The 16,941-nt window shown below is 55.2% G+C and overlaps 1 protein-coding gene across 1 annotated transcript; it reads left to right on the forward strand.

Moving 5' to 3' along the window:
* Nucleotides 1-556: 556 nt before the first annotated feature.
* Nucleotides 557-16,703, forward strand: ANO9 (anoctamin 9; the record flags this gene model as incomplete). The annotated part of the gene is given in 27 exon segments (XM_082845057.1): nt 557-619; nt 2,013-2,087; nt 2,197-2,322; nt 2,512-2,657; nt 3,788-3,834; nt 3,949-4,007; nt 4,089-4,162; nt 4,397-4,531; nt 4,928-5,024; nt 5,141-5,201; nt 5,288-5,370; nt 5,502-5,545; nt 5,547-5,592; nt 5,682-5,822; nt 5,825-5,845; nt 5,931-5,967; nt 6,199-6,257; nt 6,261-6,310; nt 13,849-13,906; nt 14,007-14,104; nt 14,247-14,374; nt 14,449-14,456; nt 14,460-14,601; nt 15,329-15,476; nt 16,028-16,129; nt 16,201-16,294; nt 16,414-16,703. Coding segments are annotated over 27 exon segments (2,415 nt in total). The 3' UTR covers nt 16,687-16,703.
* Nucleotides 16,704-16,941: the final 238 nt, after the last annotated feature.

A 16,941-nucleotide genomic window follows, 5' to 3' on the forward strand; every position in this document is an offset into this window, starting at 1 on the left:
TCTTGGGTCTGAAGTCAAGCACGTGAGGATCCGTTTCACTTACGAATTTGTCCAACATGACACTTAGCCCCTAAGGCGGGCAAGTCAGAGCCTGCTGTTTGCTCACTGGGAGTAAATGAAGCCTAAAGACCCCCCTCCACTCCCCGCCCCCCCCCACCAACCTGGATGCCAATCCCAGAACCCTCCACTCCACTTGTGCAGTTTTTACAGGTCTGTGAGTTTTCGGAAAGAGTCACAAAGACGGTGCAGGGTCCCCCGTGCCCCGTCGCCTGGGGCGCTGGTCAAAGCTAAGAGCCCGACACGGCCGCCTTGACTCACGTCACCGGCTTTTCCGTGCGTGTCCTCTCCTGTTCCCGGCTCGTGCAGGACCCACCACGGCATCATCGCCACGTCTCCACGGCCCCTCCTGTCTGTGATGGTCCCTCCGTCCCGCCTCGTCCTTGGCTGCCTGCCTCTGGGGTCCGCTCACTCGGGCTCAGGTGAAAGGGCCTCCGGCGTCTTCTGCTGAGATGGGACTATAGGGGTTTTAGGGTGGGGTCATGTACTATCGCATCACATGCTGTCAGGAGGTCCCCGACATCTCAATTATATCACCGTGACCTTGACCTTCATCACCTGGGTGGGGGGCATCTGCCAGGTTTCTCCTCTGTAGGGTGAGTCTTTTTCCCTTTCACGCTTCCTTCATTAGTCACTGAGTCCAGCCCACCCTCGAGAGGGAGGAGTCTGCACCATCCTCCGGAGGCAGTAGCATAGAAGGATGTGTGAGGTCTGTTAATGCTGCCGCAACAGTTAACAAAGAATCGGGGAGACTCAGGGGCTCAGCACCATCCGCTTCCCCCTTAAGGTTCTGCCCGCTGGTTTTAGTGTCCGTCCGTCTGTCCAGGACGTGCCTGCAGCAGTCGCTCCTGCACAGTTCTCACTGGACTTACTTTTAGGAAACTCAGTACCGTGTCACACTGGTCCCCAACGCCCTGTGTGCAGTGGCGGCCCTCATGTTCCTGTTGTGTGTGCTCATAGCACAGTGTTTTCATCCATCTGCCTACCGATGGGAATTTGGGTTATTTCCACAATTCTGATATGAAATGTGCTGCTGTGAGCACCCTTGTCTGTCTCCAAAGGTGGCTGGCCCGGGGTGTAGTGTCTGGGACGGTCAACTTAGTTTCCCAAGTTCCAGCACCAATGTGTGAGCCACAGCAACACGTGGGGATTCTGCTGAGTCAGCGGGCTTTTTTTTTTTTTGACGTATAGTTGATTTACAACATTATAGTAGTTTCAGGTGATTTACAATATTATATTACATTCACTATTTTTATAGATCACCCGGGCTTTTTTTTAATATTTATTATTTATTTAGGCTGCTCTGGGTCTTAGCTGCAGCAGATGGGATCTTCATTGCGGCATGTGGGATTTAGTTGTGGCATGCATGTGGGATCTAGTTCCCGGAGCAGGGATTGGACCCGGGCCCCCTGCACTGGGAGCGTGGAGGCTTAGCCACTGGACCACCAGGGAAGTCCCACCCAGGCTTTTTTTTGCGGGGGGTGGGGGGCGCACCAAGCGGCATTGGTGATCTCAGTTCCCTGACCAGGGATTGAACCTGGGCCACGGCTGTGAAAGCACTGCATCCTAAACACTAGACAGCCAGGGAACTCCCACACCTGTGTTTTTAGAGCTGTCTGGCCGTAAAATGTTGGCTGCCAAATGGTGGAAGGTGGTGCCTCTTGGTCACCTGGCCTGCGTTTCCAGATGGTTCCCTAGCTCCATGGTTTCAGCTTCTGAGTGCCCCTCTTTTGTGAAGTGTGCCCACTTTAAACTGGGCTGTCTGCCTTTTCTTATGAATTCTGGGAGCTCTTTGTATAGATTTCCAAACCAGCCTCTGCCGGCCGCTTGTGCTGTAGCCTCAGTGCACGCACTTAGCCCCACCCGGAACTACCCCTTTGCTACCAGAGCACCCAGCCCAGGAGGTGCTTGTCTGCTGCAATGAGCCCCATCCTCCGTCTGCTCTTCACCCCCAGGGAGAAGAGAGCCTCCGGATCCTGGTGGGGACCGAAGGGGACAGCCCCCTGCAGATGGACATCAATACCACTGAGGTGAGTCTCTGCTTGAGTCTCTCCTGGGCTTGGTCCCACCTACTGCCCCATGGCCCGCACCTGGCCCGCCCTGGTCCCCAGTCCCAGTCCCCACACCTCCTTCTTCTAGACTGAGGCCTCCGAGCCATGGGACTATGTCCTTGTGGCTGATCACTGCACCCAGAGAAACCCCAGGCAGGTCCAGCGGCAGCAGCAGTTCCTGGAAGAGCTCGAGAGGAAGGGCTTCTGCTACAGGGTGGGCGGGCTGAGGGTCTCGCCTGGGCGCAGGGGTCACGTGGGACTGGGCGGATCCCGGGGAGGTGTCTGGGGAGGTGGGCTGAGGCCTCGTGCAGGAGAAGGATATGAGGGGATAGGCCATTGGCTTTGGATGAAGGGGAGGGTCCCAATGTGGAGTAGAGGGTCCCATGCTGTCCCCCACCCTCAGGCGAGGGAGGACCAGGCGAAGGTGTTCTTTGGGATCCGAGCTGACAACCGGGTCTTTGACCGGTACCGCAGACTTCTCATGGAGCCCGAGGCTACCGCCCCCAGAGGGGAGCTGGCCAGGCCAACTTCCATCCCAGCCACCACCAGGTGAGAGGCTGGCCCAGAGTGGGGCCAGGAGGACCCCTGCCCACCCACATGCCGGTCCAGACAGGCAGCAAGGCTCCCAGGAGTGGTCCCAGGGTGGAGGGCCCAGGGGGCAAGGGTCTGTGAGTCAGTTTCCATGTCTGTAATATGGGAAAATGACAGTTCTCACCTCTTGGAGTGTTTGAAGGTTACATGTGACTATGTCCCCCAGATGCAGAATAGAAACCAGCCTTAAAGGGTGGGCAGAATTTGGAGAGGCTGAGAGGATCCTCCTAGCTGTCCCTCCTAGGCTCTGAGGTCATCTCCCTGGATTCACATCCTGACTTCTTTCCTCCAGACCAAATGCCCCTCCCTGGACATCTATCCCCTGCTTCCCAGGCACCCAACACCTCCTCTCTCTCCAAGCACCTGCTTCTCCCCACCCCGATCCTCTAGGCCTCCAAGCCAGCCCACCTGCCCTCCCCACAGCCCTCCTCCATCATCTTCCTGGCTCCAGCCCCGGCCCCCTGAACTCATCTGGGGCCCGATCAGGGAGACTAGTGAAGGACACTCCTGGAATTTGGATACGAGGCAGTGGAGGGGGGCTTCCTGTGAACACAGAAGGACTGGCCGGTCTTGGGAGGACACATGAATAGAGGCATCTTGATGGGGCCTGAGAGGAGCAGGCTGTGGGGAGTGCCCTGGGACACTCAGGGGGACTGTATAGTCAGATGCCCGAATGTGCCGCTTCCTGGCTGTGTGGCCTTGACCAAATTACTCACTCTCTCTGAGCTTCAGTCGCCCCATAGGCAAAATGGCTCACAGGGGTGCAAAGAGGATTTGTGCACATAAAGAGTGTGCTCTCGACGTGTGGGGGCTCCAGGTGGGACGGGTGATTGGAGGTGGGAGGTCTGGGAGGGATCTGGGAGAGACTATTGCAGGGCTGAGCATCGGGGCCCTGGGAAGAGAGAGACCACCCTGAGGGAGGCCCACCTTGGAACCATGGCACAGCTAGACCCTGGGAGGATTTAAGGAGGTGGGCTCCCAGAGGAGTCCTGGATTCTGGGCTCTGGTCAGGTGGTCGGGGGGCTCTGCTAGGACACAGAGGACCTGGCCAGATAGAGGGCCATCCTGAGCCAGCTCTTGTGTTCCAGAATCCAAATTGTCAACTTTGTGCTGAACAGCAAGATGGCAGCTGGTGGTAAGGACTGGATGGCAGCAGCCCACCAGGAGGGGCAGTCACACGGGGAGAACGGGACAGGGTCCTCCCTCACCCCTCACTCCCTTCTGACCCGAGAATCCCTGTGGCCACCAGACACGCTCCTGGATTTGGTGAAGGATGGGGTCTTTGAGGCCGTGTTTCCCCTACACAAGGTGAGTGGTGGGCCGGCTGGGAGAGGACCTGAGGGCAGGACCTGAGGCAAGAAGCTCTCACCGTCTGTCGCCTGTGCTCAGGGGGAGGAAGACCTAAAGAAGAAATGGGCCTGGTGGAGAAACATGTTCCAAGAGCAGCCAATTGGTGACATCAGGTACTACTGCCCCCCGCGGACACACCTGCGCCCCCGCAGGCAGGCTGCGCCCCCCGCGGTTATACCCACGCCTCCAGCAAACTGCTGTGCGGACTCGCATTTAGACACACGTTTAGATGCCCTCAGTACAGACGCTCCTTGCCCGCCCCCGCATGTGGCATGCCTCACCCCGGCGTTGGCGGTGGACGGTCACCCCTGCTGGGAGTGGCCCTGACGGGACGGCTGTGCCCCTAGGAACTACTTCGGTGAGAAGGTGGCGCTGTACTTCGCCTGGCTCGGCTGGTACACCTACATGCTGGTGCCCGCCGCGGTGGTGGGCCTCATCATCTTCCTGAGCGGGTTTGCCCATTTCGAAGCCAGCCAGATCAGGTGGGGCGGAGTTAGGCAAGGGACGGGACTGGGGGGTCAGGGAAGGGGCAGGACCGGGGTGGGGGAGGTCACGGAAGGGGCGGGGTTAGGGCGGGGTCGTGAAAGGGAGGGACTGAGGGTGGGGAGGAGTCAGGGAATGAGCGGGACGGGGGTGTGTAGGGTCATGGAGGGGGCGGGGTTGGGGTGGAGTCACGTAAGGGGGTGGGACTGAGGGGGCTGGGTGGAGTCAGAAAGGGGGCGTGACTGGGGTGGGGTCGTGGAGGGGCGGGGTCGTGAAGGGGCGGGACTGAGGGTGGGGCGGAGTCAGGGAAGGGGCGGCCTGGGGCGGGGTCCCCCAGGGGCCACAGGAGGGGCCACAGGAAAGCGCCGCCGACAACCCGGTCCCTGCACCCCCAGCAGGGAGATCTGTGATGCCCACGACGTCTACATGTGCCCTCGCGGCGACCACAGCCCCAGGTACCAGCGGCTCTCAGAAACCTGCGCCTTCGCCAAGGTTTGCGCCGGGGGGTGGGGGGGGGCACTGCGGCTGCTCGCCCGCGGGGAAGAGGGCCCAGGGGGTCCTCCCAGGGAAGGGAAGGCCGCCCCAGCCCCACGCGCCGCTCTCCCCAGCTCACCCACCTCTTCGACAACGAGGGCACCGTGCTGTTCGCCGAGTTCACGGCGCTGTGGGGTGAGTCTCTGCGGCACCTGGGGGGCAGCCGAGCTCCACACGCAGCGGGGACACGCCGTGAGGCCTCTGCTTTCTCCCGGCTGCAGCCACCGTGTTCCTGGAGTTGTGGAAGCGGGAGCGAGTCCGTGTGGTCCTGCAATGGGACCTGTACGGGTGGGACGAGGACCAGGTGAGGCTGAGCCTGTGACCAGGCCCAGGGCCCACACGAGTCTGCTGTGTCTGAGGGGGTCCCCATGTATGAGTCGCGGTTCCCGTGGGTGAGGAGTCCCGTGTCTCAGGCGTGTCCGGTGCCGTCCACAGGAGGAAATGGTGCTGGGGCTCATTGCCTGCCCTGACTACCAGCCCCGGCTACGCGCGGAGTACCGTCATCCTCCTGCTGTCTCTGTTGATGGTACTCCTGGGGCGCCCCTGGTGGGGCTGGAGAGCAGGTGGGGCGGCCCCCGGAGGCCTGCCCATCCTGGCCTCCCCGACCCCCGCCAGATCTGCCTGATGATAGGCATGGCCCACGTCCTGGTGATCTGCCGCGTCCTGGTCGCTGCCCTTTTCAGCTCCGCTTTGCCCTCCCTGGGAGAGCAGGTGACCACGGCCGTGGTGGTGACCGGGGCCCTGGTTCACTATGTGAGAGCATCCTCGTCATGACCAAGGCAGGGGTCGGGGCAGGGCGAGGGTGCCGGTGGGGGTGCGGCTCTGCTGAGGTCCGAGGTGAGCCCTCCGTCTCCCCTCCCACAGATCAACAAATATGTGGCACTGAAGCTTTGTGACTTTGGTGAGAGGAGGGACCCCCTGAGCCCCTCTCTGGCTACTGGAGGGAGGATTCAGGGCGGGGATCTTGGAGCCCTGGGGTGGGGGAAGGGGGCCTACGAGAGGGCAGGGGCTCGCACCTGGGAGACAGGTGGGGGTCGCAGGTGTCCCTGAGTTGTCAGGATAGGGACAGGCTGGGTGCGGGCTGTCATCGGGGTGAAGGATGGGGGAGGGACGGCCCCACATCTCATTCCAGAGAAGCCCAGGACCTTCTCAGAGCGAGAGAGCAAGTTCACCATCAAGTTCTTCACCCTGTAGTTCTTTGCTCACTTCTCCTCCCTTATCTACATCGCCTTCATCCTGGGCAGGTAAGGGCCACCTGCTCCCACATGCCTCCCTCTAACTCCTTTCTCCCCACCTTGAAAATAGAAATACCTGTTCTTTTTAATTTTTAAAGTAAATCATGCTCAGAACACCTGGAAACCCAGTAAAGAAATATGTGAAGGAAGCCCACAGCGAACCCCCAACTGTCCAATCCTCGTCCTCAGAGATGACACTGTAACTGTTTGTTGGGTCTTCCCAGACTTTTTCACACATTTAAGTACACACACATACACCTATTGACATGAGTGATTTTGTCGCGTAAATAATTGTATCTGCCTTACACTGAAAACATACTATGGGCGTTTTCCATGTCTGCATGGGCGATGAGGCTTTGTTCTTAAAAACATACTATGGGCGTTCTTTTGTGGGATGCCCTTGCATTTATTTAACCACTTCAGTTGGTGGACATTCGGGTTAATTCCGGTTTTGAGGTTTATAAATAAAGCTGCAGTGGGCATCCCGTGTAACACACATGCACATGCACATGCACACACTTCCCCTCACCTTCCTAATTAATGAAATGAACAGTTTTCGTTCAATCAACATATCTTTTCTTGTCTTTTCTGAAGAAAATAATTCCTCTATGTGTTCTCTATGTTTGTTCAAATGTTGTAAGTTACACATATACTGCCAATTAATCCCAAACTCTCTAGCAGAACTTTATTTATTTGCAAAATTTATTTATTCAGTTATTTATTTATTTTTGGCTGCGTTGGGTCTTCAATGCTGCGTGCGGGCTTTCTCTAGTTGTGGCGAGTGGGGGCCACTCTTTGTTGAGGTACCCGGGCTTCTCATTTCTCATTGCGGTGGCTTCTCTTGTTGCTGAGCACAGGCTCTAGGCGTGCGGGCTTCAGTAGTTGCGGCACACGGGCTCGGTAGTTGTGGCTCGTGGGCTCTAGAGCGCAGGCTCAGTAGTTGTGGCGCACGGGCTTAGTTGCTCCATGGCATGTGGGATCTTCCCGGACCAGGGCTCAAACCCGTGTCCCCGGCACTGGCAGGTGGATTTTTAACCACTGCGCCACCAGGGAAGTCCTTCTAGAAGAACTTTAGAAGAAACCAACTCCTGCCAGTATGTTCAAAGACATCATGAGGTCCTTGGAGACGCCCTCGTGGCATCTGTCCCCTTCTCTTGGGGCTGTGCTTGGCCCTTTCATCCTGGGAAGCCCCTCACTCTCTGCCGTGTAGGATCCCAAGTTTTCCAGTGGCTTCCTGTGAAAGGGTACATGGGAAATCATATGTGCTGAGTTTCCTCTTTATTGGGGGCCTGACTGAGCGTCTGCTGGAGAAAGAGTTCTAAGTTGGATATGGTTTTCCTCAGACTTCTGAAGGGTATTTTGGTTTCCGGCTTCCAGCGTTCTGTTCCGCAAGTCTGGCGTTAGTGTTCTTCCAACTCTCTGTGCATCTTCTCACTGTCCCCCGTCTTCTGGAATTTCTCAGCCGTGTGACTTGGTGGGTCTTTTTCAGTCGACGTGCTTCGGTAATTCACATCTCTCTCCTCCACACGCCAGCTTTCCTCTCTCTGCCGGCTGATTTCCACCATCACACAAACATGCTGTCACAGTTCTTTCCGGAAGTCTTCTCATCGGCGAACCCGGTTTCTGGTTCTCCCGCCTCGCGCTTCTGCCTCCCCGGTACTCTCACTGCCTCCTGGCGCTGACCTTTGCTCTCCTGCTGACCTCGGAACGTCGCCTGGCCCCGAACCCTGGTCCCTCAGACTCCGCTCTTCCCTTGCTCCCCCTCCATAGCCGTCGCCACCCAGGACGTGACGCGCATTTATTTGTTCACTGTCTCTCTCAGAAATGGCAGCTCCCCAGGGCGGAGGGTAGGGCGCTTGTCCTTCGCTGAATGCTCAGCTCCTGCAGCCGGCCAGGCGTGCAGAATCAATGCTGGTCAAATGGAAGGAAATTACCGGGCACTCACTGGGCCTGGAGCCTCAGGGCCTTCAGTTTTGAGAGATTTTCTCATGTACCTGATAGTCTCCTGCTTCAGCTCCCTCTCCTCCCTTCTGAGGAATTCTTTTTGTTTGGAAATTGGACGTTCTGAATTGATCATCTACTTTTCTTGGCTTTTTTTCTCCCATTCTGTTCCAGTTTCTTGGAGTTTTTCTCAGCTGTTTTCCAACCCTTCTACTGAACGTTTCGCTTCTGCTTATGTTCTCATTTCAGAGCACTCCTTTTGACATGTCAGATTCTTCACAGCCTCCTCTTCATGTCACCTGGACACCAGGGCTTTTCTTTTCTGAGGATGTGGCCTCTCTTTTTCCCTTCTACTCTGGCATTTCTTCTGTTCCTTTCGAGTTTCTTTGATGCTCTTTCTTTGATTGGTCTCTGATTCTGGTGTTAGAGACCCCCCCCCCCCCCCCCCGCCTTAGATGTCTTTTATTCTTGGCCACCTGTCCGTAATTGAGAAAGGCGTGTGCCAGTGGCTTTGCTCTGGACTATGTGTCTCCTGTTGGGACCTCTTGCTGTGTCGATTCCTGAAGGGGAATCCCTGGTCTCCTGCCTGGAGGCAGAAGGATGCCCGTCAGTATGCTGGGAGCCCAGCTGGGGAAGGGACACTGTGGGGTCTCAGTGTCCATTGGCCCAACCCTGCGATCTGAATCTTTGGTTGTTCAACCCCCTAGAAATGTCTTTGTCTTCTTGTGTGTGTGTCTCTTGTGTGTGTGGGGGGGTGGATTAGGGGTTGGATAGGAGGCCCAGAGGTTCAGCCGGGCCTGCCTCCCATCCAGTGGGTGCTCCCAAGCTACCAGAGGTGCCCAAGTCCTGGGGTGTTCCAGGCTCTTGGGCAGGGTTGTGTTGCTATTCAGACATCTTCCCTGCAGGCTTAGATCCAGCCTGATGTCTCAAGTGGGCCGCAGGCCTCCCCAGTTCCCTTCCATCTCCGAGGTGATGCCTGGCAGTGGGTGTGGGCAGCCAGCCATTTTAACTGGGAGTCGGCAGTGCACATGTAAATTGAGAGACATTGCTAAAGCACCCTCCAAAAATGCTGTGCTGACTCACAAAGCCACACACTGTGTACGTGACTGCACACTCCACGTTGGTCTGATGAACAAAGACCTTAAAAGTGCGTTATTAAAACCTATTAGTGAGAATCCAGCATCTTTCCAGATATTCTTTGGCCATTAAGTTTCTTTTCCTATAAGTTGTCATATCATCTGAGCATTTTTATAACATCAAGGTCAAGTGGATTCTCTTCTGACTCATCATGTCACATTTTACTGTGCTTCTTATCTGACCGTTTCTTTGTTGTGCAGCTCTTTATTTTTCCTGTTGTTTTTAATTGCCTTTTTTCCTCCTTGCATGTCTTTATCTTATCAAGGTTATCCAGCCTCTCCATGTCAAACTGCCTATCGCATGGAGTCTCTTTTCTCCCAGAGACCCTCCATTCTCCCCACACTGGGCTGGTGGCTCTCCGTGCCTCCTGCATACCTGTCTCCCTGGGACTTCAATCTGCTGCTTTCCTGGGTTAGGACCATCATTTCCTGGACTCCCAAGCCTCCTTCTTTCTTGATTTTTGCTTTCATTTATTTTGAGAAGGTATATCTGACAGGTAAACTCTCTGAATTCATGTATGTCTAAAGGTGTCATGTTCTACTGTTGCACAAGATTGACATGGCTGGGTATAGAAATCTAACTTCAAAACACTTTTCCCTTCTAGAACTTTAAAGACATTGCTCCGTTGTCTTTGAACATGCAAAATGGATGATAAGAAATGTGCAGAAAATCTGATTTTTGTTTCTTCCTAGTTGACCTAGAAGCTTTAGGATCTTCTCTTTAAACAGGGGAACAATCTAGGGTGGGTCTTTTCTTCACGCACTGTGCTGGGCAATTGTTGGCACCTTCCGATGAAACAGCCCGTGTCCTGCTTAGGCTCACTACGTTTTCTTCTGTTTTTCCTTAGGTTGTTTTTAATTTTTATTGGAGTATATGGTTGGTTTACAATGTTGTGTTAGCCTCCACTGCACAACAAAATGAATCAGCCATACACATACAGATACCCCGTCCCTTTTGGACTTCCCTCCCATTTAGGTCACCACAGTGCATTGGGTAGAGTTCCCTGTGCTCTGCAGTATGTTCCCATCAGCTGTCTATTTTATACATAGTGTCGATAATGCGTATGTGTCAGTCCCAGTCTCCCAGTTTCTCCCACCCCACCCCTTTCCCCCTTGGTATCCATACATTTGTTCTCTACGTCTGTGTCTCTGTTTCTGCTTTGCATATAAGATCACCTATACCATTTTTCTAGATTCCACATATATGTGTTATCATATGATGTTTTTCTCTTTCTGACTTACTTCACACTTACTTCACTCTGTGTGCCACTCTCTAGGTCCATCCACGTCTCCACAAATGACCGCATTTCATTCCTTTTTATGGCTGAGTACTTTTCCATTGTATGTATGTACCACATCTTCTTTATCCATTCCTCTGTTGATGGACATTTAGGTTGCTTCCGTGTCCTGGCTATTGTAAATAGTGCTGCTGTGAACATTGGGGTGCATGTGTTTTTTTGAATTGTGGTTTTCTCTGGGTATATGCCCAGTAGTGGGATTGTTGGTTCAGGTGGTAGTTTTATTTTTAGTTTTTTTTGGTTTTTTTCCTTAGGTTTTTAAAAATATTTTTTTCCCCTCTGCTGTCTATGGAATGCCTGGTCCTCTTGGGTTTCTTATCTTTTTCTCTCATATATTCCATCTCTGTGTCTTTACATTCCACATCTGGAAAGATTTCCTTCACTTTGTCTTTTTGCCTTTTTTTTTTAATGTTTATTTATTTATTTATTTGGCTGCACTGGGTTTTAGTTGTGGCATGTGGGATCTTTAGTTGCAGCATGCGAACTCTTAGTTGCAGCATGTGGGATCTAGTTCCCTGACCAGGGATTGAACCCAGGCCCCCTGCATTGGGAATGTGGAGTCTTAGCCACTGGACCACTAGGGAAGTCCCTGTTTTCTTTTTTAAGTTTAACAGTTAAAGTCTTAATTTCCAAGAGGGTTTTTATTTTTTTATCCTTTTATTTTTTTAAAGTGTCCTTTTCTTGTTTCCACAGATACAGTACTTTCTTGAGGATATCAATGTTCTTTTTTCCCCTTAAGTTCTCATCTGTTTCCTCATTATCTCATTTCCTAAAGGGTCCATCTTCCTGTTCCTTTATTGTAGTCCTTCTCTTTTGTACAGCTGGTTTTCCTCGTGCCTGAAGATTTGTAGCTGTCCGTTCATACTGAAGAACGAAGGACTGAGTAGGTTTTCCCTGGCAGGATGGGATATGTCTTTATAACTCACGTCTGCTGACACTCACCCGTTCTATGCTAAGGGCCTCACATTCATCAGCTCTAATCTGCACAACAGCCCTATGGGGTAGGGACTCTCTAAACCCCATTTCACAGATGAGTAGACCGAGGCACAGAAAGGTTAAGTCGCACAGTCAGCAGGCGGTGGGGCAGATGGAAGCCTGAGTCTGGCGCCTTTCGTGTACTGGCCCTGCATGTGGCATCCCTGGGAGGAGAGGGCAGGAGCCTGTGCAGCCACTCGTGTTTCTCTGGAGGCGGTTCCTGTTTCGTCACGAAGGTTATCAGTGTGTCTGTTTATAGTTCCTGTTTTTCATGCCGTGCTCAAAAAGGCCTCCCCTCCTCAACATTAAAAACATGTTCAGGGGCTTCCCTGGTGGCGCAGTGGTTGAGAGTCCGCCTGCCGATGCAGGGGACGCGGGTTCGTGCCCCGGTCCGGGAGGATCCCACATGCCGCGGAGCGGCTGGGCCCGGGAGCCGTGGCCGGTGAGCCTCGCGTCCGGAGCAAAACAAAAAAAAACAAAAAAAACGTTCAGCTGTGATTTCCCTTAGACGCTGTGGTTTCAACAGTTTAAACATTTAAATCTTTGATTCACAAGGAATTTGTGTTGCTGCAGGCGGCAAAGGAGGGAAGCCTGTTTTGTTGTTTTCCAAGTGACAGCCAGTTGTCCCCAAACCATTTGTTGACTGTTCCATCGCCACCACCACCCTTCTGTCACACAGTAAGTTCCATCATGCACTTGACCGTTTTGGCGCTCCGTGGATTCTGATGACTCTGGTCTAGTTCCGTCATGCACTTGACCGTTTAGGCGCTCCGTGGATTCTGATGACTCTGGTCTAGTACATTTCTGTGTCATTACTACTGTAATGCTTTCCTGTCAGATAGGTCTGGCGTTAATTTTCTTTTTCTCTTCTTTTTCACTTTTCCTTTTTTGTAGTTATTTACGTGTTTATTCTTCTAGGTGAACTTTAAAATAATGTTTGTCAAACTCCATCAAAATTCTGTGGGATTCAGCTTAAGACTGCAGTGAAATTATGCATTATTTAGGGAGCATTGACATAGATACTGTGTTAATTTTCTGTTGCTGACCACGACTTAGTGGCTTTAAACAACACACATTGCGTACAGTTCTCGAGGCCGAGAGTCCAAAATGGGTCTCACTGGGCTGAACGCAGGGTGTCAGCAGGGCTGTGCCCTGTCCGCAGGCCCCCAGGGAGAGCCCACACTCTTGTTTTCTTCAGCTTCTAGAGGCTGCCTGGCCCGCTCCGTCCTGTGTCTGCAAAGCCAGTGGTGTCAGGCTGGGTCCTTCTCATCCTGCCATCTCTCTGGCTCTCCCTCTTACTCATCTAAGGACTCTGGTGATTACAGTGGTGATTACACCCAGGTAATCCAGGATTCTCTCTCCATTTTAAGGTCAGCTGATTAGCAACCTTAATACCACCTGCCATGTCAGATAACATATTCACAGGTTCCAGGAATTAGGATGTGGTATCTTTGGGGGCCTGACGTTCCACCTGTCACAAAAATACAAGCGTAAGTTTTTCTATCGAAGAACAAGTTTCCTCTATTCAAGTCTTGTTTTAATGTTCTTTAGCTGTGTTATAGTTTTCTTCTTATGGGTCCCCCATATTTCCTGTGAATTTCACTCTGTTTTATAGTTTCTGCCGCTATCTGCGACAGATATGTCCTCCTGCTACATTTCTCAGTGGTTTTGTTGCACCTAGGAAAGCAAAAGGGAGTTGAGCTTGATATCAATTTTATATCCACTCTGAGCATTTTTCAGATTTACCTGCCCAATCGTTCAGTTGATTTATTTTGGTTTCCCAGATATATAATCGTATTTTCTACAACAAGTTTTTCCTTTGCAAAGTTACACCATTCTGGAATAGTAGTTGTCATGAACTGTAGTAACAGGAGTGCTTGTAGGACTTCACCATTGAGCATAATAAGCCCAACGTTTGGTTAAATATACCTTTTTTATCATGGAAATCAGGTGATTTAAACACAAAGTAGCCCTGTGTGCACAGTTACCTGGGGAGAAACTGAGGCCCCTCCTCACAGCCTTTCCTGAGCCTGTGAACAGCTGAGAGGTCCCTGGCGGTCCTGTGCGCACGCAGGCCTGTCTGGGTTAGCCTCTGCTCACCTGTGGGGCGGGTCTCCTTCCTTCCCCTCCAGGCCCCACTGCTCCCCGACTCCCACTCCTGTCCTGCCCCCTCTCTCAGCCTCGCTGCCCTTCCCAGGATCAACGGTAACCCCGGGAAGTTGGTGCGCCTGGCAGGGCTGTGGAAGCTGGAGGTGGTCAGTCTGTCCGGAGGCCTTACTGCCCTCTTCCTGAACTGCCCCAACCCCCTGGTCACCCCCAGGCCCCGTGCCTGACCTCTCACCCCTGCCCCCGCAGTGCCATCTCAGCGGCTGCATGACGGACCTGTTCGTGCAGGTGGCCATCATCATGGGTCTGAAACAAACGCTCAGCAACTGCATGGAGTACCTGGGCCCGTGAGGACCACCCTCCCTCCCGGGGTGCCACTCTCACCACAGGGAGCCCCCGAACCCACAGGACCCCACCTCCCAGAGCCAGCAGTCCCGAGGGGTCCTCAGCCCCCCTCCCCGTCCCCCACCCGGTCCTCCTCGCTCGCAGATGCCTGGCCCACAAGTGTCGCTCGATGCGAGCCACGTCCCAGGACCCCGAGCTGAGGCACTGGCGGCGCAACTACCGCCTGAACCCGGTCAACACCTTCAGCCTGTTCGAGGAGTTCATGGAGATGAGTACGCAGGGCGGGGCTGCTGGGCGGAGGGGCGGGCACCGCGCGGGGGCCCACGGTGACGACCCCCACCCCCAGGGATCCAGTAGGGCTTCACCACCGTCTTCGTAGCCGCCTTCCCGCTTGCCCTGCTGCTGGCGCTCTTCAGCAACCTCGTGGAGATCCGCCTGGACGCCATCAAGATGGTCCAGGTGCAGCGGCGCCTGGTGCCCCGCAAGGCCAAGGACATCAGTCAGGGGCCCGACGGGGCGGCCTGAGGGCGGGCGCTCCAGCCATGGGGGCATGAGCCGCGAGGCGCGCTGGGGCCACGCCAGTCCCCTTGAAACCACCGCTCTGAGCCATGGGGGCAGGGCTCAGGCCCCAGGAAGAGGCGGGGCTGGCAGGCACCTCACAGGCCTTTCCCCCCCAGGGGTCCCATTGAAGGGCCAGCTGCCGCCCTGCGGAGGCCGTGCAGAACGGCTTGACTCTCAGGGAGCTGAGGGAGAGGGGTCCAGCAGCTGGGCACAGGGACTGAGAGCAGGTGGCCTTAGTCACCTTGACTGGCCTCGCTGAGGTGGACAGGTGTCAGGGATGAAGCCAGGAGTTGTGGCGTTGGACATAGGCAGTGGGAGAGAGAAGTGTGAGGGAGACTTGGGACCAGGTTAAGGGGGTCTGCCCTGGGGAGGGGACCCAGGAGGTGCAGGCCTGGGGGCAGCCAAAAGGTTCAGGCATAAGATGGGGGGCGGAGACCTGAGCCCCTCCCTGTCCACGTCAAGAAGAGGGGTGCAGGAGAGTGGAGGCTGCTCTCTGTTGGCCCTGGCCCAGGTCTTCCTCATCAGGGACCTGGCCCTGCGGCTGCCACAAGCAGAGACATGATGAGGCCCTTGACCATCCAGGCTCCCAGCTTCAGGGGATCACCAGAGGTGGGGGGGCAGGGGGCGGGGAGACAGTGCAGGCCTCACCCCCTGCCATGGCCCAGGGACCTGGCTGCAGGTGCTGGCGATAATCGGCGTGCTGGCCGTCACTGCCGACAGGATGGTCATCGCCTTCACATCTGAGTTCATCCCCCGAGTGGTGTACAAGTACCGCTATGGCCCGTGCCGACAGGGGGCCCACCCTGCAGTCGAGTAAGGGGACACCGCCACACAGACCCTGTCCAGAGACCCCTGGGAAACTGGCCCAACCATGGCCCAGCCCCAGGGGACCCCAGGGAAGGGCTCAATGCTAACAGTATTGCCTGGGGTGGGCTGCCCTCCCACAGCAACCTGCAGACCCTGAGTGGACCCTGGGAGTGCTGACTGGGACCCCAGTAGGGAATTAACGTCCCAGAACCAGCTGTTTTCTGAGCAAGTGATACTGGAATGGCTCCCCTTCCAAAGGCAGACCCTTAGTGGTCTGCATGCTGTCCTCATCCAGTTCCTCCAGCCCTGCAGGGGGGCAGGTCTCCAGGGGTAGGTCTCCTCCAGGAAGGCTGGCAAGGAAGCCTCGGCCCCTGGCAAGGAAGGCAGGTGGTGGCCTTCAGCCTCCCCCAGGGGCTCCTCTCCCATGTACAGAGACGAAGGAGGGGGGTCTGCACTGTGGCCCACCCTGATGGCCCCCACCAGGCAGGGGTCGGTTACAAGCCAGCACCCCAGAAGCCTGAAGGGACTACACCAAACTCCTCTCCCCCTCCCCCCAGCTGCCTCACGGGCTACGTCAACCACAGCCTGTCTGTGTTCTACACCAAGGACTTCCAGAATCCTGTTGAAATAGAGGGCTCAGAGAATGTGACTGAGTGCAGGTTTGGACCCCCATCCCCTGTGAGCACCCTCTGAACTCCTGACTCCTGACCTCAGGTGCTCCCCACCCCAGGTACTGGGACTGTGGCACCGCTCAGAACTCCAACTTCACTGAGCAGCCCTGGTTCCTCCTGGCCGTCCGTCTGACCTTCCTCATCCTCTTCGAGGTGAGCCAACACTGGGGACAGGCCCCAGGGCGGGGCAGCTCTCTGCAGCCCTCCCTGGGCCCCTGCCCCCTAAAGTCCCTGCTCAGCGCACCTTGACCTCCCCACTCTGGCCCTCCCAGCACGTGGCCTCATGCGTCAAGCTCATTGCTGGCTGGTTTGTGCCTGATGTGCCTCAGTGGGTGAAGAATGAAGTCCTGAAGAGGAAGCACCAGAGACTTGGGGAGGCGGGGCTGCCGGGGCCTGGCCCTGAGTCCCGAAGTACCAGAGACTCCGGCCGAGAGCACAGACATGGAGCAGGCCCGGAGCCGGTCAAGAAGCCAAGTTGCAGAGCTGCTGCCACCACCGCCCACCCCAGCCCTGGCTGTGTGTGTGTGTGGGCGGGCTTTAATTAGACCCGCGTATATGTGGGGGTCCTGGGAGCCCCTGTATGTTTGGGGTGTCTGTGAGCTGCACACCTGTCCATGGTCTGGGAGACCTGTTCCACCTGTGAGGGCTCAGGCTTGGTACTGCCTGACTTGAACTCTGAGTGACCCCTGCCACCCAGAGAACTGGGGCGGGGTTGGGGGGGGAACAGTGCAGGCCTGTCCTGTCTTCTCACGCCGTCTCGACAGGAAAACTGGCCCAGTTTCCTGGGCCCCAGATCCTGC

The sequence above is a fragment of the Leucopleurus acutus genome, assembly GCF_964270905.1.
Source record: "Leucopleurus acutus genome assembly, chromosome: 8".
NCBI lineage: Eukaryota > Metazoa > Chordata > Mammalia > Artiodactyla > Delphinidae > Leucopleurus > Leucopleurus acutus.